The 24062-nt window shown below is 40.7% G+C and overlaps 1 protein-coding gene across 1 annotated transcript in view; it reads right to left on the bottom strand.

Moving 5' to 3' along the window:
• ERC2 (ELKS/RAB6-interacting/CAST family member 2) overlaps window positions 1–24062 on the bottom strand; it is a 2322684-nt gene that overhangs the window by 1079428 nt on the left and 1219194 nt on the right. Inside the window, exon 11 of the mRNA XM_078661584.1 lies at window positions 17568–17761. Within this exon, the coding sequence (XP_078517710.1) occupies window positions 17568–17761 (194 nt within the window). The remainder of the gene's footprint in view (window positions 1–17567; window positions 17762–24062) is intronic.

Here is a 24062-nt window from a genome sequence, read left to right as displayed (position 1 = left end):
ACAAATGATAGTACTTACCCGTAGCTGCAAATGAAAAACATCATATTATGAGAAGGCGATATTGCTTAGTAAGGTATACCGTACTTTACTCAAATGGCATTATGTATAAAATGCAGCGAGTTATTATACACACATAGTTAACACATTAAGGGCCATGTCATGAGGGTGTGCATTAACAGGTGGTGCTGATATGAGATTGAACTTTCTAAAATTGATACATTTCATTCAGAATGTCTCCAAATTAGTGGAAACAGGGAGCAGTGATTGCCTCTTTCTGTTTCTCAGCTCTGCTTTGTCAGAGCCTAAATTAGCTCGGAGAAATTATATGTTAAATGCATGTGCTTTAGAAATGGGAATCTTATAATGGATTCAGAAGAAGTTGTGCAATCAGGCAAGCATTAGGGCAAGTTTGATAGGGTTGCTCAGAAGAGGAAGATACCCTACAAAGTTCACAAAACACTTCGACTCTTGCCAAGAGTCAGGTTTCAAAACTTTACTAAAATAGTCAGTCAAAATGTAAATGTCCCCCAGCCCTGACAGATACCCCAATGTCACCTACTGAATTTGACTTGTGAAGGAGGGTATGAACTATGCAGAGACTGGGCAGAAGTTGGACAAGATGCCCGAGACTCTTCTGCAGGAGAAAAAGATTGAAACAGCATTGTTTTTGGGCGTTTTGCGGTTACTGCATGATTTTGCAAATCAGTTAGGGGTAGACATTGTGTAACAATTGCTACCACTGCGATGTCCTTTGTTACTCATAGCACTTCTCCTGGAACCCTTTTTCTCAGAGGTCATGAAGACAGTGAGAGGAATGGAATGCAGACAAGGTTCAAACTGCATGTTTTCTTTCTATATTTGTCCTACCTCTCCCTTAGCTTCACAGTAGCACATAGAAGGATGCTGGCAATGGGACACCCCAATGATGCAATCAGATATGAAAGGTGGGTGATGTCACTTCCACTGCCTGATGTCTCAGATAAGAGTGATGTGCTGAAAAAACTAGTGATGGTGGCACCAAGTGTCAAGTGGATGAGAGTCACAGTGGATATATTGCAGATTTCTGAAAGGGAAGTGCATTTCTTATGGAAGAAAATGTTGATTGAGCCAGAATTATCTTAGGTATTAATACCAATGACGTTTTAGTGGCTTTGGGCTTTGCAGAAGCGAAGGTTATAGGCAAGATATTTGCTGTGATTGAGTCAACATTCTTTCCAGAGAATGGAATGAGGTTTTTGCAAAGATGAGGTGTGTGAGTAGGGGATCCTTTTATATGGGCCAGTGGAATATCAATTCATTGTAGGTATAAAAATTCTTTGGTGGAATTTGTGACATCCCCGATTCAAGATTTAAAATGCCCTTCAGGTTACTTTGCATCGAGGGGAATAATGCTGACATGCAGTGCAGTCCAATGGACAGCAAATAATGACTTCAAGGGTACTGTCCTTTTGTTTATGAAGTTCAACTGTATTATAGCCATTATCCTTGTTGAATAGTTTAATATTTAGTCCATGCCAGGTGTTCAAGGACTGTTGCTACCTCAGTTTCCTTATTTTCCAGGAGTGCTAGGATTTCAGTGGACAACAATACCGACTGCTATTTGCACTGGGTTTGCGTAACCAATTACGTTGGTCTATCATCAATGTGTGTAGCTGAAGTTCACACACACCTGACCTGTGGGCGTCTCAAGGGCCCAAACATCTCAAGCACTTCCAAGGAGCCTTTGAACACAGGCCCCTACAATGACCTATCAACTTGTTCAGTCTGCCCACAATGTGCATCTCTGAAATTCATGGAAACAAGCCCCTGCTCTCTAAGATGGCATCGGATCATTAGGTGATAGATGTTTAATGGTCATGACCTTACTATGACCTTACTATAAAAGATCTCCCTTTTTTTTTCTCTTCTGCTCTCTTTTACATATCTTCTCTCATGTTCTTTGGTCCGTTTATGAGTGATATATAGAGGGAGGGGGGTCCTTGAGGAGACCTTGTTGGTAGGCTGCCCAATCATCGGCAGCCGATGATAGAGGGAGGCTTCCTGGTAGGTAATTTGGGGGGGGGGGAGCTCTAGGGGTTGGAGGATAGGGCTAGAGGATGAAGTTTGGAGGGGAGGGGGGGCTTTCAGGGGGGGAAAAAGATGACACAAGCAGAAAAGACTTAAGGAACAGATTGAGTAAGAAACTGTCTATTTTTTGTATGACTAAAACAGTTATTCAGAACATATTTGAATTAAGATATGTATCAAGCTAGCTGCTTAGCCTGGAATGTTTCAGGTCTCAACAATAAAAGAAAAAGACAACTTGTTTTTGAAGAACTTAAAATGTATAATCCCCATTTTGTACTTTTCAGTGAAACCCATATTCGTTTTCAAGATAGAAAAATGTTAGAACAAGGGGGGTTTGAGCTAATAAGATGTACTCCATTAAATGCATCAATCCAGGGAGTGGCTATACTCAAGAAAAAATCACTTGAGGTAGAAGTTCTTAGAGCTGCTGCTGATAAAACCGGTAGGTGGGCAATTGACAATTAATGTTATCAAACCGTAAATATATCTTATGTGCAGTGTACGGATCAAATTATGACGATGCAGCAGTCTTTGACCGACTTAATATTTAATTACTAGATTGGGAGGGGGAGCTAATATTAATGGGAGATTTCAACTGTGTAATTAACTATGTAAAAGACACTACGAAGTGCACCCCCTCACAACGTATGCGTAAAACAAGGGCTGCCATTTTAGAACTTGCACGCATACATAACTTAAAAGATGTTTGGAGAAATCTCTATCCGACATTGGCTGGATATACTTACTATTCAATATCGCATAAAATGTGCTCCCGCATTGATATGGCTTGGACTACGGATAATATACTTAAAGGTAGTAGAATGGAGATCTGTCCTAAAGTAACTTCAGACCACAATCCCATTCTGTTCGGCTTTAATATCTTATCTAAAAAACAGGAACCCAGGCTATTCTCATTTCCAAGACATTTGTTATCTAATCTCCTATTCATCAATCTGCTGAAGGAACATATAAAAGAATTTCTGGAGTTTAATATTGACTCGGCCCTACCTATTACTGTATGGGATGCTTGCAAAGCAAGTATTAGAGGCTTTGCCCAGCAATTTATTATTCAGCAGAATACTAATCAAAAAGAGGAGATACGGAGCATTACATCTAAGATCAGGGCCTTGGAAGAACACTTGGCTGAAATTACTAAGCAGGAGGATGCAGGGTTAACTACTAATTTGAATAAAGCAAGGCTGGAACTTAAACTAATTACCTTACGTTGCGAGACCAAAAAATTTCTCAGGGATAGAGTTAATACTAAGCTACACAAGTATAAACTATCACAATATGAGAGTGGTGATAGAATTGGCAAAATTCTCGCCTATAAGGTTGCAGATGACAGAGCTACCGCTTTAATTAAGAGCATAAAAGGAGTAGATGGAATTAATTATACTCTACCCGAGCAGATTCTGCAACAATTTGTTAAATATTATACTAAACTCTATACCCCTGAGAATTTACCTCCGATTGAATCTATTCAAGGCTACATTAGAAATAATTGGTTAGTAGAAACAGAAGCAGAAGCAATGGAAAAATTGGTAAAAGATTTTAGCCTTGCTGAATTGAAATTAGCTATCTTTTCCCTTCCCTCCGGGAAAGCCGCTGGGGATGATACACTTCTGTTTGAAGTATACAAAAGTTGTAGTGAGGAGCTTCTTCCTTTTCTTTGCTCAATTATAAACCAAATAGGGATAACTAGCAAGGCTCCAAGCTCATGGAATACCGCTAAAATCATTTTTTTTCTAAAAAAGAATAAAACACTTTCAGAGTGTGGGTCCTACAGGCCCATTTCCCAGATTAATTCAGATGCCAAAGCATACGCTAAATTAATTGCTACAAGATTATCTCCTCTTATGCCCAAATTAGTTAGCTAACATCAACACGGCTTTGGGGTAGGGAGAGACACAACATTGCATGTTAACATGGCTATCACTGCGTTTGATGTTGCTGCAACGAATTCCTCCCCACTCGGCATGGCACTACTCGATGCTGAAAAAGCATTTGACCGAGTGGGGTGGGAATATCTTTGGGCTACTCTTAAAGAAATTGGTTTTAAAAAACACTTCCTAATGAAAATACAAGCACTTTATGATTGTCCAAATGCTATAATAGGATATGATAATCTGCTGTCCTCTAGATTCCCAAATTTAAGAGGGACACGCCAGGGGTGCCCGCTATCACCTCTTTTATTTGCTCTTGCTATGGAGCCCTTTATTAATGCTATACAATCCCAGGAACGTATAAAATCATTTAACTTTGGCACTAAGTCACTTAAAATTACAGCATACGCTGACGACTTGGCGATTTATACAACAGATGTCGCAGAAGCCATGGACGGAATTATTAAAGAAGCTGACGCCTTTGGTGCAGTATCGGGCTACAAATTAAATTTAAATAAAACACAAATCATAGTTAATTATAAACCACGGATCCCAGTCGCTGGCACATGCCACAGGGCTACCTATTTAGGTATTAAAATTACATCCAACATCAAGTGTATTATTGCACTGAATTATGATGTTTTATTAAAAGACACTAGCATTCTTCCTAAAAAATGGCATAAGGTTCCCCTAAACCTTATTGGTCAAATAAATCTCATCAAAATGAACATTCTGCCAAAGTTTTTGTATTTATTTAGGTGCATTCCTTTAAAAATTACCAAATTATTCTTTAGAAAACTTGATTGCATTCTAGGCAGCTTTATATGGGGGTTTAAAAAAACCCGCAGATCATTATCTACCTTAAAGTTACCATTCAGTAAGGGTGGCCTTAACTTTCCAGATTTTAGAACTTATTTTTTTGCATCCTTTTTGGGACGTCTACAGAGTCTTTTTAATTCCAATAATCCTAATTACTTTCAACAATTTATGCTTGGTACCGACTCTATTCAATTCCTTGCTAGAACCAATGACCCTAACTATTTTAAAATAGTCAGGTTTAAGACCGCCAAAGACATAATAAACATATGGAATATAATACTGGTACTCAACAAAACGTCAATCTTTCACCCTGATTTAACTATCTGGAACAATCCGGGGTTACCAGGTATTTTTAGTGATTTAGGGTGCAGGATTTGGTCCAACTTAGGCATAACCAAACTGGGCGATTTATATGGCTCCTCAGGCTTGTTAGAGTTTGAAACACTTAGGATACTATATAAACTACCGGGGTACGTGTACTTTAAGTACATACAAATCCGAGATTTCCTTATTGGAAAACTAAAGCTTAAAAAGATCTCAGATTCAGATTTTTGGATTTGTATGTATGCAGAAGGCAGGAAGAACAAAGCTACGATCAGCCTAGGGTATAAATGTTTCAGTCAAAATAGGATAGATGACTGCCCTAAATTGGCTCAGAAATGGACCTTAAAATTTACGACCGGCATTTCATCAAACACTATTTTCACATTTTTAAATAATATTGATACTTTAGTTCATTCATCCAGTTTAAAACTCCAAGCGTATGAGACCATCTGCCAACTTTATTACACCCTGAAACAATTTTTAAATGGTCCTCTAATAATGTCCACAATGATCGTATGAAATGCCCAAAATGCCAACTACAGGCTGCTGATTTAGAGCATATGATTGTTACATGTCCGGTTTTGTTTTCATTTTGGGATAGTTTAGAAAATATTCTGAAACAGAAACTATTAATAGACACATCATTACGACCTGAAATGATTCTTCTTGGTATTCAACCTACTATTTCCCCATTTCGAGATGTTGTTTTTATTTTGCTATCATGCGCAAGATTGGTTATTGCAAGGGCATGGATCTCGGACCAACCACCTCATGTGAACGAATGGTGGATTTTGGTGAAGGAGATATATGATATGGAATTATCTTTAGCTAGGAAAAGGGGTGATAAAGCACTTAAGAAAATAGACAGAATATGGGGATGTCTTTTTACTTGTTCAAATATGAATTGATATAATTAAGGGTTTTGGCTACCTTGATATCTTATTATTTGTCTCTTAGCCGATATATGAATTTGCTCTGATTACTTGATGTCTTTTTTTTTATTACGAAGGAGTTGAAGATACAGTATGTACTGATCAAATGCATTTTTGTTTATATTTTTCCTTTTGTTTTTCTTTTTTTATATCTTCTGCTTGTGTTATCAATAAAAAAAGGTTTAAAAAAATTAAAAAAAAAAGGAAACAAGCCCCTGGGTTTGGCAGAGGAATCAGTATGAATTTTATCACAATGTATTTTTAGCTGCATTAGTTTCCTTGAAGGTGGCTTTGATTTCCCAATCCTTTAAACAGAAAACAAGTATATTTGATAAAGTACCCAACAGCTTAACCCGGTCCTATTTCCTAAAGCCAACAATTTAGCTTGCTGTTTTTCAGTCATGTCTAGAAGAATTGCCAAGATTAATTGTCTACTAATATGATGTTGAAACGTTCCTCTGTATGCAGTATTGAGTGAGTCCTTGAAGGCAGAATACCATTTAGAAACTTATACTCAATAATCAATTTTTAGAATTATTTTGTATAGTGCTACAATGGTAAGCTCTGACTGTGTTGCCACCATACATCCAAACTTAATTTGCTGGGCTAGATCAATCAGTACTTTCCAGTGGCAAAATTGTTAAAATGTCGGGAGACTCATGGAACATATGATGAGGGGTTGCTAATGTCACTACATCATGGCTGGAAAAATCAACCGACAAAATGACTGCATTGATAACCCTAACAGCCACAATGTTGTCAAGGTAATTATCAATATTATAATCTACTTTTCTCAACTCCATCTGCCTACCATGCTAATATAGTGATGGCAAATATTGTGGATTCAATATTTTTGTAGGTGGATAGTTTGATCATGGTCTAGTGGCATTCCCACCCTTAGTAGATGGATAAAGGCATAGATGGTGACCTACTGCTTTCATGTTAACCTTGAAACATCCATATTTGACAACCATTTAGCTGATCAAAATGGCAATAATCTTAAAATGGATCTGCTGCTGGACAGAAATAATCTAGAGCTTCTGTGTGGTCAATATATTTCCAAGGGTTCATCTTTACTGTGAAAAACATGCTCAGAGGGACTTTGTGTTAGAAATGGGGGCCACTAGTTGCTAGTGGTATGCACCCTGTCCAAGTAGGGACCCTTACTTCCAGTCAGATGAAGGGATTTACGCACCTAGATAACCCTTGTTCACCCCTTGGTAGCTTGGCATGAGCAGACAGGCTTATCTCAGAGGCAATGTGTAATGTATTTTTACAATTCACACACAGTAACACAGGGAAAACACTACAAAAGGACTTCACTCCAGTTTAGAAAAAATAAAATATCTGTATCTAAACCAAACGAGACCAAAATGAGAAAAATCCAAAATACACAGCTTAAAATATGACTTTTATTCTTTTGATTTCTGGTTAGTACCCCGGAATCTTTGTCTGTTTTTCCTGGACCCACCCCGTTTTGTTTGTTTACGGGTTTCTTTTGCTGTTTGCTCCCTATGTGAAATCGCAAAACCTCGTCTAAAAAAGCGGAAGAGGAAGCATTTGAATCAACAACCGTTCCAGTTCCGTTAGTACCTGTTGCACCAGCTTCTTCAATGGAGGATGCATTAGAGCTGCTAAGCAGGCTTGATACACTTCCAATGCTCATAGTGTCTGCTTCTTTTTGTTTAGGGACCTGAATATTATCAAACTTTTGTGCAAACGTATAGATGCGTCCCTGTGCATAATCTCTGTCGTCCCTTGCTATTTTGTTTAGCTTTCTCTGTTTGATAAATCGTTGATGACTGGCGATCTGTTCCTTAAGGATTACAAAGTTTGTATCTGTTAGGTCTTTGAGATTCATCCCCTTGATCTCTTCTTCTAGTTTGCTAATCTCCTCTCTTAATTTCAGACACTTTCTGTCTGAGTGTTCAGATCCTCATCATTACAAAAGATGAGTTTTGCAGATTTTCTTCCCAGTCTTTAAGTAGGTCTATTTCCAAATCATCAAAAGTGGGGAAAGTAAGTATTCTTAAACCCCGGGGTATTTTCTTATTATCCATGTATCTTTTAAGTGTGACCCCGTCCCATCACTTTGAGAGTTCTGCCTTTTTTCAGGCCTTCTAATTTTACAAATTTCGCTTTTAAACCTTCTCCTGACGTGGAAGATGCCATATGTCCTGACATGTCTATTTTACCCGTAGTGAAAAGATCTTTAGCTAGTTCCTCTCTTTCATCGTCAAAATTCATTATCAAATATTCGTTTATATTTTATCAATAGCAAGTGGTTGTGCAGCTACCCTTATTTTATAGAAATCAACAGAAAAAAATGGCAGTAAGGAATGCTACCAAGCCGCACCACCAAGCTATACAAACTTGTTTTTTGAAAGTGCACAGATTGAAGTAGCCCACCTCATCGGTCCACTGCCACAGGACAGAATTTTTTTTTTACCAACAATATCTTGAATATAGAGAGGCAACATAAGATTTATAAAGAGCATAAATGCACAAAGTAATAAACAAATTCAAATTCTTTCTTCGTTTTCAACACTGAATCTTTTAATCTTCTCTTCTTGTCAATTTGAATGCCATAGATTTTTTCAAAAACAGCACCACAGCCAACGCGTTTCGCCCCACACGGGGCTTCCTCAGGGTGAGCATCACAAGGATCACGTTCTGAAATTTAGATCGCAACTGTTCCAAATCAATATTTAGATCCGTGCTCAAGAGTTTATGCACTATGCCAGCAAGACTGCAGTGCTAACCGTCATATACAGGTGTCCGAAATATAAATATTGGAATTGCGAATATCATTAGTTGTGTTCTGAAATTGTGACAAATGAATCAGACTGGGTGTCGGTACTTCACGCATCCAATGTAGAAAAATAATGTCAATACGATAGTTGACTTCTTCTGACGAGTGTCATCGTCTCTGCCGGGTAAGCGTTTCTCCTTCGGTAGCCAAATTCCAAAGAATGTCTGGTCAGGCCTATGAATTCACAGAAATTGGTAAACTGCCACCACAAAACCATATCAACAACCCAGTTCATGGGCAGTAGCGCCATGCCAATAAAAACAGGGAATACGTGGAGCACCCCTCCAAATTACAGAACCATTCCTGGACTTTAACATTACAGAGAACAGGACTAACCATCAGAGAGCATATTACTTTAGTTTGATAAATAGGCTGGCAAAAATCAGAATACCAAATTCACTTGCTGATGGGCTACTCAGGGCAGGGATATACATGTGTAACATGCAGGGAACATTCTGTCACAACAGTTTAATGCAAACAATGTTGTTACTTCCTTGGGTTGCCATTTATGAGAAAATTACTGATTAGATTCCTGATATTTTAACAAACTGTAATCTGACAGGCAAACAAAGTACTAAAGTATTGTAAAGCCTAAATCTCATTAGCATTATATGTGAAAGAATGGACCATAAAGAGGATAATGCGCATATGTTGAAGGTTCATCCAATGCAATTCAGATAAATAAACAGAAAGCCTTACTTCCAACCTATTTGGAGTGGATAGCAAATTCTTGGAGATGAATGAGTGACATTTTTGTTCATTTTTCTTCCAGTGGCTTTAACTCTGTATAATACATATACACATTTAATATGGGAGGGGAATACTCATGCTGATGTCCTGCTCAGCAAGTATTTTTAAATAAAATGCAGAGTAGAGGCACCTATAAGGGAACATATGAATGTTACCAGAATAGGGCATGTGATTTAGAACTCCAGTAATGGCAGCACATACTAGGTGGACTTCGGTAGACTTATCCTCAGTGAGCCTAAAGAGTGCCAGCCCCATCTCCTGACTACTGTAAAAAGGTGAAAGTCAAAAGTGCTTCATGTCATAAATAAAATGTGAAGCCACAATTGCATGCTGCTACAATATCTAAGGATATTTTTGTATTGACAGTTAGGTGGAAGCACTTATGAAAGTACAGCTATCAGATGGATACTAGGAAGTTTAGAATAAGCAAATATTTCTAGTACAGTTTAGGCAATCCTTACTATATGAATCAACTTACAGGGCCATCTGGGCCAGCTCAACCCATCATGAAGAGGGTAGTCTGTTGTGGCATTTCCTCTACATATATAAGAACAAATACTATATGAAGGGTTCTATTGTGTCCTCCTCAGTTCAGCTTTGCATATGTCCTTCGAGGTAACTGCACAGAAAATGGCAGCAGATACATGATGGGAAAAGGGATTCTCATAGAATAAAAGTTGGTGCTGACCCGGGACAGGCCTTTGGCAAGGCTAATGTGAAATTCTACACCTGAGTGTAGATTTATCGTTTCACTTTCAGCTATTAGAATAAGATAGAAGAGAATTCAAACGGTGATTGTAACCTTTCTAACATACACAATAAGGTCGCCTGAGAAGCAAGTGAAATACAAAGAGTCATTCACACAGGTTGGTATGCTAGGTGGCACTACAGTACAGGAGGGAGTGAGAGGAATTTGTTGTAGCTGTCCCAGCTTCCTCAATATCTAAACTATACAAAAGGGTATTCACCACCAGGAGGCATTTAGAATGATATATAATAAAGTCAGACACGTTCATATCCTCAAACCTTTGGGGCAAGACAAGTTATTGTATAAGCATGACCATGCCCCGCCCCCATTATATATGAAACAGTCTTTCTGCCCCCACCCACCCCCCTAGGCTGGTAGATAGAGTGATTACCCCTGATATACCACCGAGAAACTGAAAAGCCAACTTGACACCGGGGATTTCTTTTTAATACACATATAGGGGTGAGGCTTCCCACCAGTGCATGGTCATGCCCCTAACCCCAATATACATGGAACAGTCTTTTTGCCCCTCCCTCCTGAGGGGAGGCAGAAAGCCCACTAGACACCAGGTTATTTTTTTAAATAAAAATATGGCAGTGGGGGGGACAGTCTTTCTGTCTCTCTTGTGGGTGGATGCGGGTGAGTACCCCAATATACCCCCTGCACCTGGGAGGGCAGAATGTCCCTAGACACCAGGATACATTTTTATAAAAAAACTGGGAGCCACCCACCATGGCATGGTCATACACCACCCTAGAAAGGGCGCACATTGTCTTTCATCCCCTTGAGAGGTGGATGGGAGGAGATTACCCCAATCAGCCCCCAGGGGGCATAACGTCTCTAGACACCAGGGGGAAAAAACATAGGGGTGAGGGCTGCCCACCATGGGCATGATGATGCCCAGTACACCCAAAAAGGCTAAGCAGTCTTTTTGCCTCCTTGCAGGTAGATAGGGCCATTTAACCCCAATTTGCTTAACTGGGGGGCTGAAAGCCCAATAGACCAGAGGGACAGCATTTATGCAGTGTTGTTTTGGGGGAGAGGGAACCCCTAGGCATGTGTCTGTATTATTCCCGCCCCAGGGCCAATAGATTTTTTGCCACCACAAGGGGATGGATAGGGGCCTTCACTCCCAGAAAACACACTGAACACCAGGGATTTCTAAATGGTTCCAAAACAAACAAAGGCAGGTTGTGGCCTACTTGGGGTTGAACCATACACCGGCTCCAGAAGAGGGCAGATAGGAAGTTTGTCCCAATTAGGGAGTCCACCCAAACCTTCCCCCAGGGAGGTTAGAAAGTCCATTTGGCCACCAGTCATTTTGCATATGGGGCAAAAGAAGGAGGTGTTGGTGTTGTACTCTGCCATTGGCCACACCTCACCCCAAAAGTGACAAATTGGGGTTGCCCCAATTTGCCTCATGGGGCAGAAAGCCCAGTGCATGACAGGACTATTCTTTTTTTAAAAAAGTGGGGTGGGTCTGACCCAGAGTCAGAACCCCGTTCAGAGGGCCGCAGAGCAAGCAAGGATTACTAGGCCCAACCGAGGTGGTTGTGGCCTTTTTCTCCTGATTTCCCGGGACCCACCCTAGCAGGAATCCCACTTAACTGGATCAAGCACCTCCTCTGCACCTAACTCTCAGTTAGCAGTATAGCATGAGCAGTCAAGGCTCCCTCAGAGTGAAGTGTAGATACAGATCAGTGAACCCGACTCATAACTCATCATGCATGTAGCACACACAATAAATCAAAGTCTAGGCAAGTACTTATTTTGTATTAAGGAAGTATTTTAATTCTAATTCTACTTATGCAAATCTAAACAACATTTAATAAGCAATAACACAGTCCTCTTTGAGGCAGGCACCCTAGTTTTTGTCAAGCCACCCGCCGGGCTACCCAGTTCCCATGTAACAGGTGTGCTGTTATTTCCAACTCACATTTGGTAACATCCAGATATTGTAAACTACTGGGCCCTGTTGACGTGGTCCCCCCCCCCCAATACAGTGCAGTCACTAAGAGTCAAGTAGGGTTGCAAAAACAAAAGAAGGTATATCACCCAGGACCTGGCAGGCCCAGTTCTCAAATTACCTTCTTTCGGCGGTGCGAACACAGGCAGCGGTGCAATGTGGTTGTGGCCAAGATCAGCAAAGTCAGGCTGCACACATTAAATGCCCACCTCCAGTAGGCACTGGCTCTCTCTCCTGAGCTGTGCTTACCAGTGTCCTGGCAATCAGAGTAACGCAGGCTCAAGCAACACGCAGTAAGTCTTTTCTTCCTTACTTCTTGCTCCACCGGGGCTCTAGTGGTGACTCCTCTGTTCTCAGACCTCCTTAGATACAAAGCATCCCGCTTCTTAGTTGTTACATCAGTTTTGGGTCACAGGCAATGACCTAGACCTCCGGCCATCACTTTCAGCGGTCCCTCCTGGCATACAGGGTCGCTCCAAAGAATCTCACTGTCCGGTCACACTATCCTCAGGTTGCCCCTCCCCCGGCATACGGGGTGGAAGCAACTTCCTGAACAGTGGTGACGGCCTGTACGATGCAACAAAGTATCTTGGCACATGGCGTCCACTCCTGGCATATGGAGTCACGAACTTCCACAACGCTACACACGGGCAATGGCCCATTCGATGCGGCACTGTCCTTCGTGCACGGAAGCCCATACTGGCATTCGGGGTCACAAAACAAAGTGGCACAGCTCCTCACACCTCACTCAGGAGCCCCATGCATCTGTGCTTCTCTCAGGATCTCTCTTCCTCCCACAAGCTTGTCTCCCTCAAAGGCACACCGGTTTCAGCGAGCAGGTAAGGAACTGGTGCTCCAGACTCCAGGGCAGGTGGTCTTGTTTTCCCTGAGTGATGCCCCCTCACCTAGCAGGAAGACTAGCAGGCTAGGCCCCTAGTCCTGGTCTCAGGCCGAAGTATTGCAGAGCTTCCCCACCTCATGCAACCTGGCTACTTGGCAGATGACAAAGCATGGTGTCTACTTATAGTTCTTTTCAAGACACAAAATGTGACTTAGGGTCTGGACCATTGAAGTTTTAAGTTTAGGTTCTCTGTCATTGAAATAGGCATATCTCCCCATTCTTCTTCCTCCTGATGGATGTGTGTCACAACAGGCAGCACTCCGAAGCTGATTAACCCACAACAAGATTCCTGGAAGGGACCGGAGTTCACACCTGGATGTCATTCACAGTGAGCTGTGCATCAAAGGTTAATCCTAGGCCCTCAGCTCTACCCTTTAAGATTCTCTTAACATCCCCACCTTCCTCTTCCTGATATGTGCCTAGGTCCTTTCCTTGTGATCTGTTACTAAATCAAAGAACCTTTTGAAATGCACAGGAGAGCCTGGCTCCTCCTCACTCATTGCTTGCCGTACAGAGTTTCCAGAAATTCATCAATATGCAATTCTGTCTGGGGGAGATTCCTCTACTCCTCATGTTTTCAGCAGGCAGGCCTGACCTTCCCAAAATGAACCAAAGGTCCTCCTCGTAATGTACCAGTGCATGCACTTCTGCTCTCAGCATTTGTTCACAGCACACTCCACTGTCTAGTATTGTTGTGCCCATGTAAAATGCTACCACCAGCATTTCCACATGCAGAACACACACTCAGTCTGCGCCCAGTGTTCAATACTACATCCTCTCTGTACTGCATCAGAGTATGTCACTTTAAAAACCCTATGTCACTGAACTACATTGCATCCTCTGTGTAGTGTATGTCTTGCATGCTCACATGCACTCCACACATGTTTTCACTATGCATGCACTTCTACATCAACCTGTAGGCCTCACTCAATGACTCAGGGTAAAAAGGACCTAGTCACTACTATCATTTCACTGTGTGCTTCCACCACAGCACTTGTGCTGTTTAACTCTTGGTGAAGGCAGTGGCTTTCTGTGAGTGTAGCGCTTTAGACACCCCTCCTGGGACTGTGGCTTTCCTTGGGACTTAGATTCTTTTCATGAAAAGACCCTGTCTAATGCAGTGCCTGGCACAATCCTAGTGATGGCACAAGTAACAAATGCAACCTATGCAGGTATACTCGCTGTTTCTGTGGAAAAAACAAGAATTTGTTGACCCTCATTGAGGTTAACTATCATTCCACAGGGGAGATGGAAGGAGCAATCCCATTCTGTCAAACCTTTGTCAATGTACGATTGTCACCCTGTTCCTAGCGTCATCTGGCAGGGGTAGTTGCTGTTACTATACCTAGCATCCTCCAGCAGGAGCTATACCCTCTTGCATTGGTTAGATTGTCAGGAGACAGTTGCAACCAGCAGGAGAGCAAGCCTGAACCTAGCCATTAGAAAGCCAAAGTGCTGGGTTAGCACAAAAAGTGGTAATGTTGGAAATCTCTGGTGTATTCTCACTGGAGAATCAAGTTAGATGTTGAACCTGAATGTGAAGAATGCGAAGATAGAGGACGAAGCATGTACCACCGTCAGGGGGACTACTGTGTTTTATTTTTTATTTATTTATTTGTGCGATTTTATATAGTGCAAACTTTACCCGAAGGTGTCAGAGCGCTTTACATAGGATCCAGTTGCAAACATAAGGACTGAAGGTTACATGCGGAAAAAAAATTGCAAATTTTTGACTTACATAAGAACCAGTTGAAAACATACGGACTTAGGATTACATGCGTTATAAAAAAGGTACAAACAGAAAAAATTGCAAATGTACAAGAGATAAAGTCACACAAGGAGGAGATACAAATGGATAAACTCTAGGCATAAACTAGTGATATCTCTATCTACTTAGGGAGGGGATACACATGGATATACTCTCAGAGTCACATAGGAATGGTAGAGAGCACAGCGGACTCCTGCATAAACTAGTGATTAGAGTTATCTCTATATACATAGGGAAGGGGTAAGACTGGATATACTCTAAAAGTCACATTGGAATGGTAGAGAGCAACGCGGACTACTGCATATTCTAGTGATTAGAGCTATCTCTATATACATAGGGAAGGGATACACATGGATATACTCTAAAAGTCACATAGGAGACTAGTCATTAGAGTTATCTCTATATACATAGGAAGGGATATGACCAGATATACTCTAAGGGTCACATAGGAATGGTAGAAAGTACACAGGTCTACTGCATATACTAGTGATTAGAGTTATCTCTATATACATAGGGAGGGGATATGACTGGATATACTCTAAGAGTCACATAGGAATGGTATATGGTGCAAGGTCTAAAGCAAATACCAGTGATTAGAGTTATTTCAATAAGTCAAAGAGCAAGGTTCTATAAGTGTGGATGCAGTCACAGCACAAAGGGAGGGTGGGAGGGATGCAAGGGTAAGGAGAGAAGGGAAAGCAGAAAAGGGAGAAAACATTTGAGGATCATCCACGAGGAAAAGGGGTTAAAGGGCGAGGGAATGGAAGGAGGGCTAGAGTCCAGAGAAAACTGTCTGAAAACAGCAGCAAAGTGTCGGCCAGGACAGAAAAAAAAGTCAAGAAGTCCAGGAGAGAAGGTGGGAGCCCAGGTGGGAGATGAAGCTGGAGGCCAGCCGCAGGCGCGTCGCCATCTTGGAGAGCTTGCGGTCATCCGGCTCGGTGGGCGTGAGAGTGCGCAAGGTGGTAAAGGTGTTGGTGCGGTTACGCGTTGGCCGTGAGGCGCTGTGTGGGGGAGGGGTGAGTGATCTGGAGATCCGGCCCGTGTTGCAGGACCACAGGGCATTCCGGAAGTGGCAGTGGTCCCCAAAACGGCAGCAGGTCGAGTGGCAGGCCAGACAGTCTGAGCGAGGGCCGCAGGATAAACAAGAGGCCGGAGAGAAGTTGGGGCGAGCCAGAGGAAGCGGCGATCACCATCCAAAAGTCGCCGCCGGCCGCCATCTTGGAGTCAGGCAGGCGCTGGGAGGATTCCCTCAGTGGGGGGCGCCGTTAAAGTAAGGCTAGATGGTGCTATGTCCCGTGAGCTACTGCGACACTCGGCGAGAGTCTGGGCAAGCCGGGGGAGCGCAGGTCGCAATCCTACCTCCCAGCGGCGGCCGCAGTCGGCGGAGTCCACGGCGAGGTGCCGCCCGCCATTTTGAGCGCCACCGCCCTCTTTTCCTTCTCTTCGGGAGATCGGACCTGTCCGCCTAGTTAGGAGCGATCGCTGTTGCTCCGCAAATGCCCCATTCGCTCCGCTTCATGTGGGGAAGAAGGGCGATCAGAAGAAGGGCTGTAGCAGCCTAGAGCCGGGTTCGAGCAGCTCGTGAACCGGGAGCCGAGACGATCCACGTCCGCTCGGCTCCCGGCTCCTCCTCCCTCCTGTGCTGGTAAGACCATTAGCCGGAGCATAACCTGGAAGTAGTGGGAGGCATAGATAGCAGGGGGATTCTCTCTTACGGTACTGCTCTTGTATGTCACTACCTTCAGAGTAAATGAAACTCAGGAGGTAGTGATGCTGTATGAGCAGGATGGTGCCTAGCACTGGGGAGTGCAGCACCACTGCAGTCTTGCACCATGTGTGCTGCAAGTAAGGGCAGTTTACAGCAGTTGTGTTTTTCACACACTCTCAGTCAGTGGGGGTGAAATATTGTATTCTGTAGGCAATGCATATATGAGATAAAAGAATGTGTGAGGGAAGAGTGCAATTTTAGCAGTAAAATAGTCCCTCTCGGACTGCAATAGAACAATTGCCGAGAAGGTGGAATTATACACCCCCAGACCAAACACATGATAATGAGAGTAAAATATTCTTCTGGGCTGATCCAAGTTGTGATTGATAATGGCTTAAAAGAATGGGTGAAGGGTGATCACATCAAAAAGTCAGTGATTAAACGAAACTGACCAAAGCCCACTGTATGCATATTGTAAGCAATAGGTCTTAAAACAAATGCACAGTCAAGCCGGATCTACAAATGCCTTTCATTTACAGAGGAGCTGAATAGTGTGAACATATGCAAATGTATACTTATGCATAGCTAAAAACTGAAATGCAACTATTAGTCCAAACCTGAAACATGGCTAATATGTGGCTATGATTAACCAATGAAAAACCATGTATCCGAGAATGGGTGGTAACCTTAACGTGTTCATCGAATGGAGATAAACCTTTCATATTAACGTTTGATGTAAGGTATTTTTTATTAGGTGGAAATGAGTGGGTTCCGTTTTTTGCAGAAAGATTTGGCTATCATGAATATATAACCCATTTTGTACACACTATAAAGGATTTTAAAAATCGGATAAACAAATTATAATTATTACAAAACGTCAAGTTACCTTTCTAGCTCTGCAATTTGTTTATCTTTGTCAATCTTCTCCTTCTCGACTTCCTCGAGGATTCCTCGGAGTCTGTTGACTTCAGCCTGAGTTTTGTTACATTCTTCTCTGTAGTAAGACACGTCATTGTCCAGCTTCTTCAGTCTGTCTGAAAGCTCTGGATTCATCCTTGCCACTTCCTCTGCTTCATGGGCCTTCAATGTTAAATTTAAAGAAATGCATCTTTAACTGAATGGTGGGAAGAGACATGTGTCTCAAAGTCAAATCATGGAATGAGGAAAAAAGACTATGGGTAGTTTGTCAGCTTTTGCATATGTTCAGTTGAGGAACGTAGATATAAAGTCCTCCTTATAAGTTTCAAGCGTAACAATAGCCCGTACACAGTCTCTAGTTATTAAGTTGTACTTTACTTTGAAAAGGCATGTCTGTTGTTGCAGCTAACGCCATTAATACAGACAGCGGAGGACAATGGCCTATCCCAGATGTAGACGCTGACCTTTAAATCATTAGGTCATATGTATTTAATCCAGACATCTATGGAAACCAGAGAGTTGTTTCATTTGCTTGTACCTCTAGGGGCATTCCTCAAGTGCGTACTGCATTACACATAGATAGAACGGCAATAAACACCCACCATTGCTGTACGAAATATAAATAAATAAAGCATTGTGTGGATTTCTTGTTGAACTTACTATTTTTTTTTATTTATGTATTCTACCAGCAATTGTTTGATTTAAGCTGATGATTACACCCACACTCTTTACTTTCCAAATCCATGAATCTCAGAGGTATGAGCAACAACATACTTAACTAACCAGGTAAAACATGCACAGGTAAGTGACATTTTCACAGACAATGGACTCCAGTATGAAAACAACACCAGAAACACCGAAGAACAAGTGCAGCTGAAGTGCTGTAATACTGTACATAAATGTTCACAGAGAGGTGGAAACAAAGGACAGCACAATATTCATCCTACCCCTGGCTTTCCATTTTCACCAACTGTCATCTTGAAAGAGCAAGCAAGAGAAAACACAGCAGGCAAGCAAAGAAACAAATTTGATCAGAAACATGCATGATGGTAAAAATAATAATACCAAAACTGTCGTTAGAAGGTTGGAATTCTTTGCATTAATTAAATAGAAAAAAACATGTAAGCGAACTATAGGACTAAAAGTCCATAACAATCAAATATTTTAAGTGAATACGTGTACTGATCAAGTAGCATTATTTTTACAATATAATGTCTCTAGTATATTTAAGTTAACATGTAACACCGTTTTTATTCTAAAACAATATTTGGCCCTGAGTATCGCATATAGAAATGGAAAGCTGCATATTGGAAATACATATACATTGTGCAGTATATTCCAATTTATTGAACGTGTTCCAGCGCAAACACTACCATTTTTTCTTTATTCCCTTATTACTTATTCACACTTTTGCTAAATAGTGTGCAGCAATAACACTGTTTTTGAGCTTGGACCACTATGTTCACACTTTTGTCAAAGACTGTGCAGAGACTTATGCGACTATAATATCACATATTTCTTTTAAATTAATATAATAACCACTACAAACTAATAAACCGGAGTTAAATATGGAAAAGTGGTATACCGAGAGGAAATATTAGCTATCACTTCTTCGAAAATGCATACAACTGATGCAGGCATATTTCTATACAATATCATATATACATACGGAAATGGCCAGCCTGCTTGACTATGCTATCTTGACACCTGTTCTGCTTATTGACCCTTTTCTCCCTTTAATCGTTACAGGGATTTATGAATGAGAGAATGTGTAGTTTTACATGGTCATTCGAATTGAAAGTCACTTGAAAAGTGACTAGTACAGTAATATTATGCTCCTGCTGTCAATAAGCTGACCTTTCTTCTAAATTACAGGATTTTCGTAACTACTGGTCAAACAAGGGGGACAATAATTTTAAAGCTGATGAAAACAAAGTGGTACTTTTTGAAACATTATGGTCTCAATGCAAAGCTGTTAATGGCATTCGAGTGAAAGTCATCTGTGGAAAGAGAGATTGTGCGACAAAATCAACATTAAAGTACAACGCTTTCTCAAACACTATTCACTTTACAGATGGCCAGCGCATGCATTCAATTTAAATGGGCAGCGATGAAAATTCACACTCTCCCTTGATGAAAATTCCAGCTGGCCAGTTAAAAATTACTTCTAGAAGATCTAGTTGCAGGTAAAATGGTTTGTTTTCAGACACGTAAATAAGTTCTAAATATATCATTCCAATTGCAAAATGCTCTGTGATTATTGATGTCTAATCGAAATTATTAGCATATTTAACAACTAGATTCTCACTTGCTGTTTTCTCCTGGCCACAGATAGTTCAAGTACTTAAACCCATGTGAAACAACTGGATTGAGTAGAAACCTTGTGTAACTGGCCAACTCAAATTCCCACAAAGGTGGAGGGACAATTTACAACATATATTGATATTTGTCTTAAGACTGTTGAGTTAATGATTTAGAACAATGTACTTTGTTATATATTCTAGGGTTCTAACTGTGAACACCTTTCCTTCCAAAGGCTGCCTGGCTGAAAATGCTGTTAGTTACACAAACATTCAGTCCTAGAACCTAATAAATAGTATATATGTAAACATTCTGCATGTAAGATGCTATTTATTATTATTAGTGACTGTGAAAAGGACCAAGACTCAAGAGAAATCAATCTCAATGAAGTTATGATGCACCTCTCTTTCCTTAACAATGGTAAAAGAAAAATAGCATATTGATCTTTGTGCATTTGCAGAAATGGTTTCAGCCACATGATTATTATTGTGCAGAAGTTATCATTAAATGTAATTATTCATAACAAGAGCGAAAGGTGCTAGATATGTGTAGTGAGATCAAATTTAGTAAACATAACTTGTGAATACTGGTCCTGTTGTTTTGTAATGTGGAATTTGTGAGAGGAGTCTGCAGTTTTTTGGCAAGTTAATTAAGATGTGCTGTATTAACAGTGGATATCAATCTACATTTATTAACCTATATTTAAGTATGGAATATGTTTCTAACACAATAGAACTTGGGTATATTATAAGAAGCATTGCAGGAAGAAATAAAAACCTTTACATTTCCACTCTCTGTGTAACAGATAAGACCCCATTTAAATGTATTATATTGTGGTTTCTCGACCAAAACATTCATAGAGAAACTCAGGGTAGGCAAATGACCATGCACCTTAATTTGACCAGTCTTCAAGCACTCAGATGAGAAATGATTGTGCTATTAAATTTTTCGCATATCAAAAAACAAGAATAGGGAACTGCTTTTCAAATATTGTAAGTAAAATATATATCACAGAGAGTTATGTTTAAGGCATAAAAAAGATGCATATGCATTTATGAGAATTATTATTTCAAATTGAGGGAAAAAACTACCTATTGGAATAGCCTCTTGTAAGATAATTGAAAAGCCAGTACTACAATTGTCCCAGTATACCATATTATCGACAAGATATTTGGTGCTTTGCAGCCTGTTGCAATCTTAAAATGTACTGTAATTGAACACGGAAAGTTTTCTGTGATGAATGCTGGATTTAATGGAACTCATTTCTAGGTTTAGATTTGCCATGTTGCTTAAAATATGTAAGGGCAGCAAGTTCCATCTTTAAGAGCGATAGGAGCTCATTTAATATTCATTGGCATTTCTGGCTCATGTGTAATTTGTTCTTCAGGCTTCTAGATTTCCCTACAGTTGAACTTGCGTTAATGGATTGGCGTTCCCTGAAACTAGTATCAGGTTTTGTTGATTTCAGTTGTGGGGCTGCTTGTGATGTTTAACTGTTCTTACCCTTGCTTGGGAAAAGTTCTACGATTCACATTTCCTTTGTCTGTTCCATCTGTGTACTATCCTGGGGTTTTCCTTGCCAAGTCTTGTTTAATCCTGTCCACGTACTTTTTGCTACTGTGGTCATAAAATCAGTTCCATACTTTGCATAGATGCAGATGAGAGTAGTTGCTGATGACAATACTGCTTCTACCTTTTGAACCTTTGAAGATTTAGTGATGAGCTGTTTTGCTCACTGGAAGGTATGTCCTTCACACATCCCTCATTTGCCCCACCTTGCTGAATTAACCCCCTACGTGATCCCTCTATTTTTTATTTGCAAATTGTTTTCGTACTATACACTATTGGATCCATCCATGTCTCATGCGCAAAAATGAAATCCACTTACTGATATGTTTAGTGAATTCTCATGTTCTGCAGATTGGCTTTCTATTTATACGTGCGGTTCATGAAATCATTACTATCCTTATGAAATATGTCCACAGATTGCCTAAGCAGAAACTTATTTGTAGATCTGTATCTATTTCAAGTTCGTTAATAGTATCCTCTTTAACACTATCTGTTACAGAGCCAGTACTTAATTTTTTTTAATGAGTGTTATTGTTTTTCCAAAGTGGCTTCAGCTGTACCTTTTTCTTGATAACCACCTCTGAAGAGGAACTCAATTCACCTACAATATCCAGATCCTAGACCACATCCTACTGTGGGGGAGCAATGATTCAGTGGCCCATTTTCTATTAAGAGAAAAGAGTTTTTCCCCCGAATAAACACCGTAATTTATCCTAATGTCAGTAGCAACCATTGTATGCTTGCAAGAACATTTTTTCCGTTAACTATCCTCTTAGTTACCAGTTGAGGAACTAATTTTCAGTTTTTTTTAACTTTGCATTTTCATTGTACTACATCTTTGTAGCTTTGAACAGATGCAACCCAAGATCAGTTTCACCCTGATTGATGAGCCCTTATTAAGCCGAAACCGGACTTGGATTGCTTGTTGTCTGGTACAGGGAGGGACTAGACTGGCAGTTCAGGCTGAACTGTTCCTATTGGTGCAGGATCATGACTGATTTGCATATGGCTAGGTCCAAACTGAGGTGGTACAGTGGGAGAAAAATGATGGACTAGGATGCGACCTTGCTGACAGATAATTCAAGCATTCCAACCATCGCCTTGTTGTTGTTTTTGTAGGAACCCAGCAGAACCCAGCAAATAAGGGCTGTCACTGCACAGACACCCAGAGACAACTGGACATTAGTGCAGGTACACCAAATCCCTGTGCACCACTTAAATGTAGATTGTGTCTACTCAAAAGACAACTTCACCTGCCTACCTGCCCTGTACCCAGATCCTGAACAGCAGAGACATCACGACTTGGAGAATGAGATAACAGAGGTACAGTGGGGTGTCTTTGCACTCCCATGCACTGGCTGCAATACACCCCATGGACAGGGTAGAGAACAGGTGTGTGAGCACTGCAAAGCAGTAAAAACATGAAATAAGATGACTCACAGTGGTATAACAGACATCACGTGCAATGCTTCAGATAAAACTTTGCTGGCTCAGTCCCTATTTTGGGGCCTAATTAAGGATGGTACTTGCATCGTTTTTAAGTTTTATGTTGGGTAGGATATTATAGGTACAGTGAGGCCCAACTAGGCACTAGGTAGCTACTTGCATAGTTTTGTTCAGTTTTTATGTTTTGTAGGATAAGTAAATCCTGTCTGATTGGCAAGACAAATCTCTCTTAGGAAGAAGGACAAGAAGTAATGTCTTATAATCTTTGCCAGAAAAATAAGATATTCCAAAAGTTACCATTTACTAGCCATGTACATGCTTTTTTCTACGAATATTTTGTAAATCAGACACTGAAAATAAATACCCTGGTACATGTGGGGCCAAAAGAAAGTTATGATTTATGAATACATAATATGACACACTTTTTATCAGGTAATGAAAAAATAAACTAATAATGTAAATGATTCTGTTAAGCAGATCGACAAAAAAAGATACACATGTACATGCACTGAAATACTTTGTAGGATCTTTCAAACTCAATCGCAAATGGCGCATCCCTCATTTCATGTCTTCAGCCATTTGCAGTATCTGTTCCACAACTCTACCTTAGTTAGAGGCAAGAGGTAACCTAGACTACTCAACGTCTAGCAATACAGCATCTACCTTCTCGAACTTTCCTTTGTTTGATGATGTCTGCTTGGGATTTGAAATATTTTGTGACATTATTCACCAGATGCCCCCTCAATACGTTTGAACTATCCATTGCACTCTGTAAAGAGTGGATAAAGATTAAGGTTTGGAAAATGAACTTGGGTTTCCATTTGTGAGTGAATGTACATATTGTATATTGTATGCCATATGAGATGAGGTAAATTAAAAGGATTAGGGACATAGTCTACAAGGCGAGGCTCCACAACGCTGTGCGTTTACCATAAGGTGACAGATAGGGGGTTTAATTGCCCTTATTGAGTACAATTCTGGGTTATATGAGCCTCCACGAGCAGGACTGCTGAGCTGAGAGAACATGAGGCCTGATTTGAGGAACTGAAGGATAGAGGTGCAGTCGTTGATAAAGGTTAAGATGTTGTTTTTCTAGTATGAAAGAGTCTGCACTGTGATGGCACACTTGCAAGTGCGGGTTTCTACA

Source organism: Lissotriton helveticus, chromosome 9 (genome assembly GCF_964261635.1).
Source record: "Lissotriton helveticus chromosome 9, aLisHel1.1, whole genome shotgun sequence".
Classification (NCBI taxonomy): domain Eukaryota; kingdom Metazoa; phylum Chordata; class Amphibia; order Caudata; family Salamandridae; genus Lissotriton; species Lissotriton helveticus.
The sequence above is the reverse complement of the archived record's forward strand: the minus strand, read 5'-3'. Positions and strand labels throughout refer to the sequence as shown.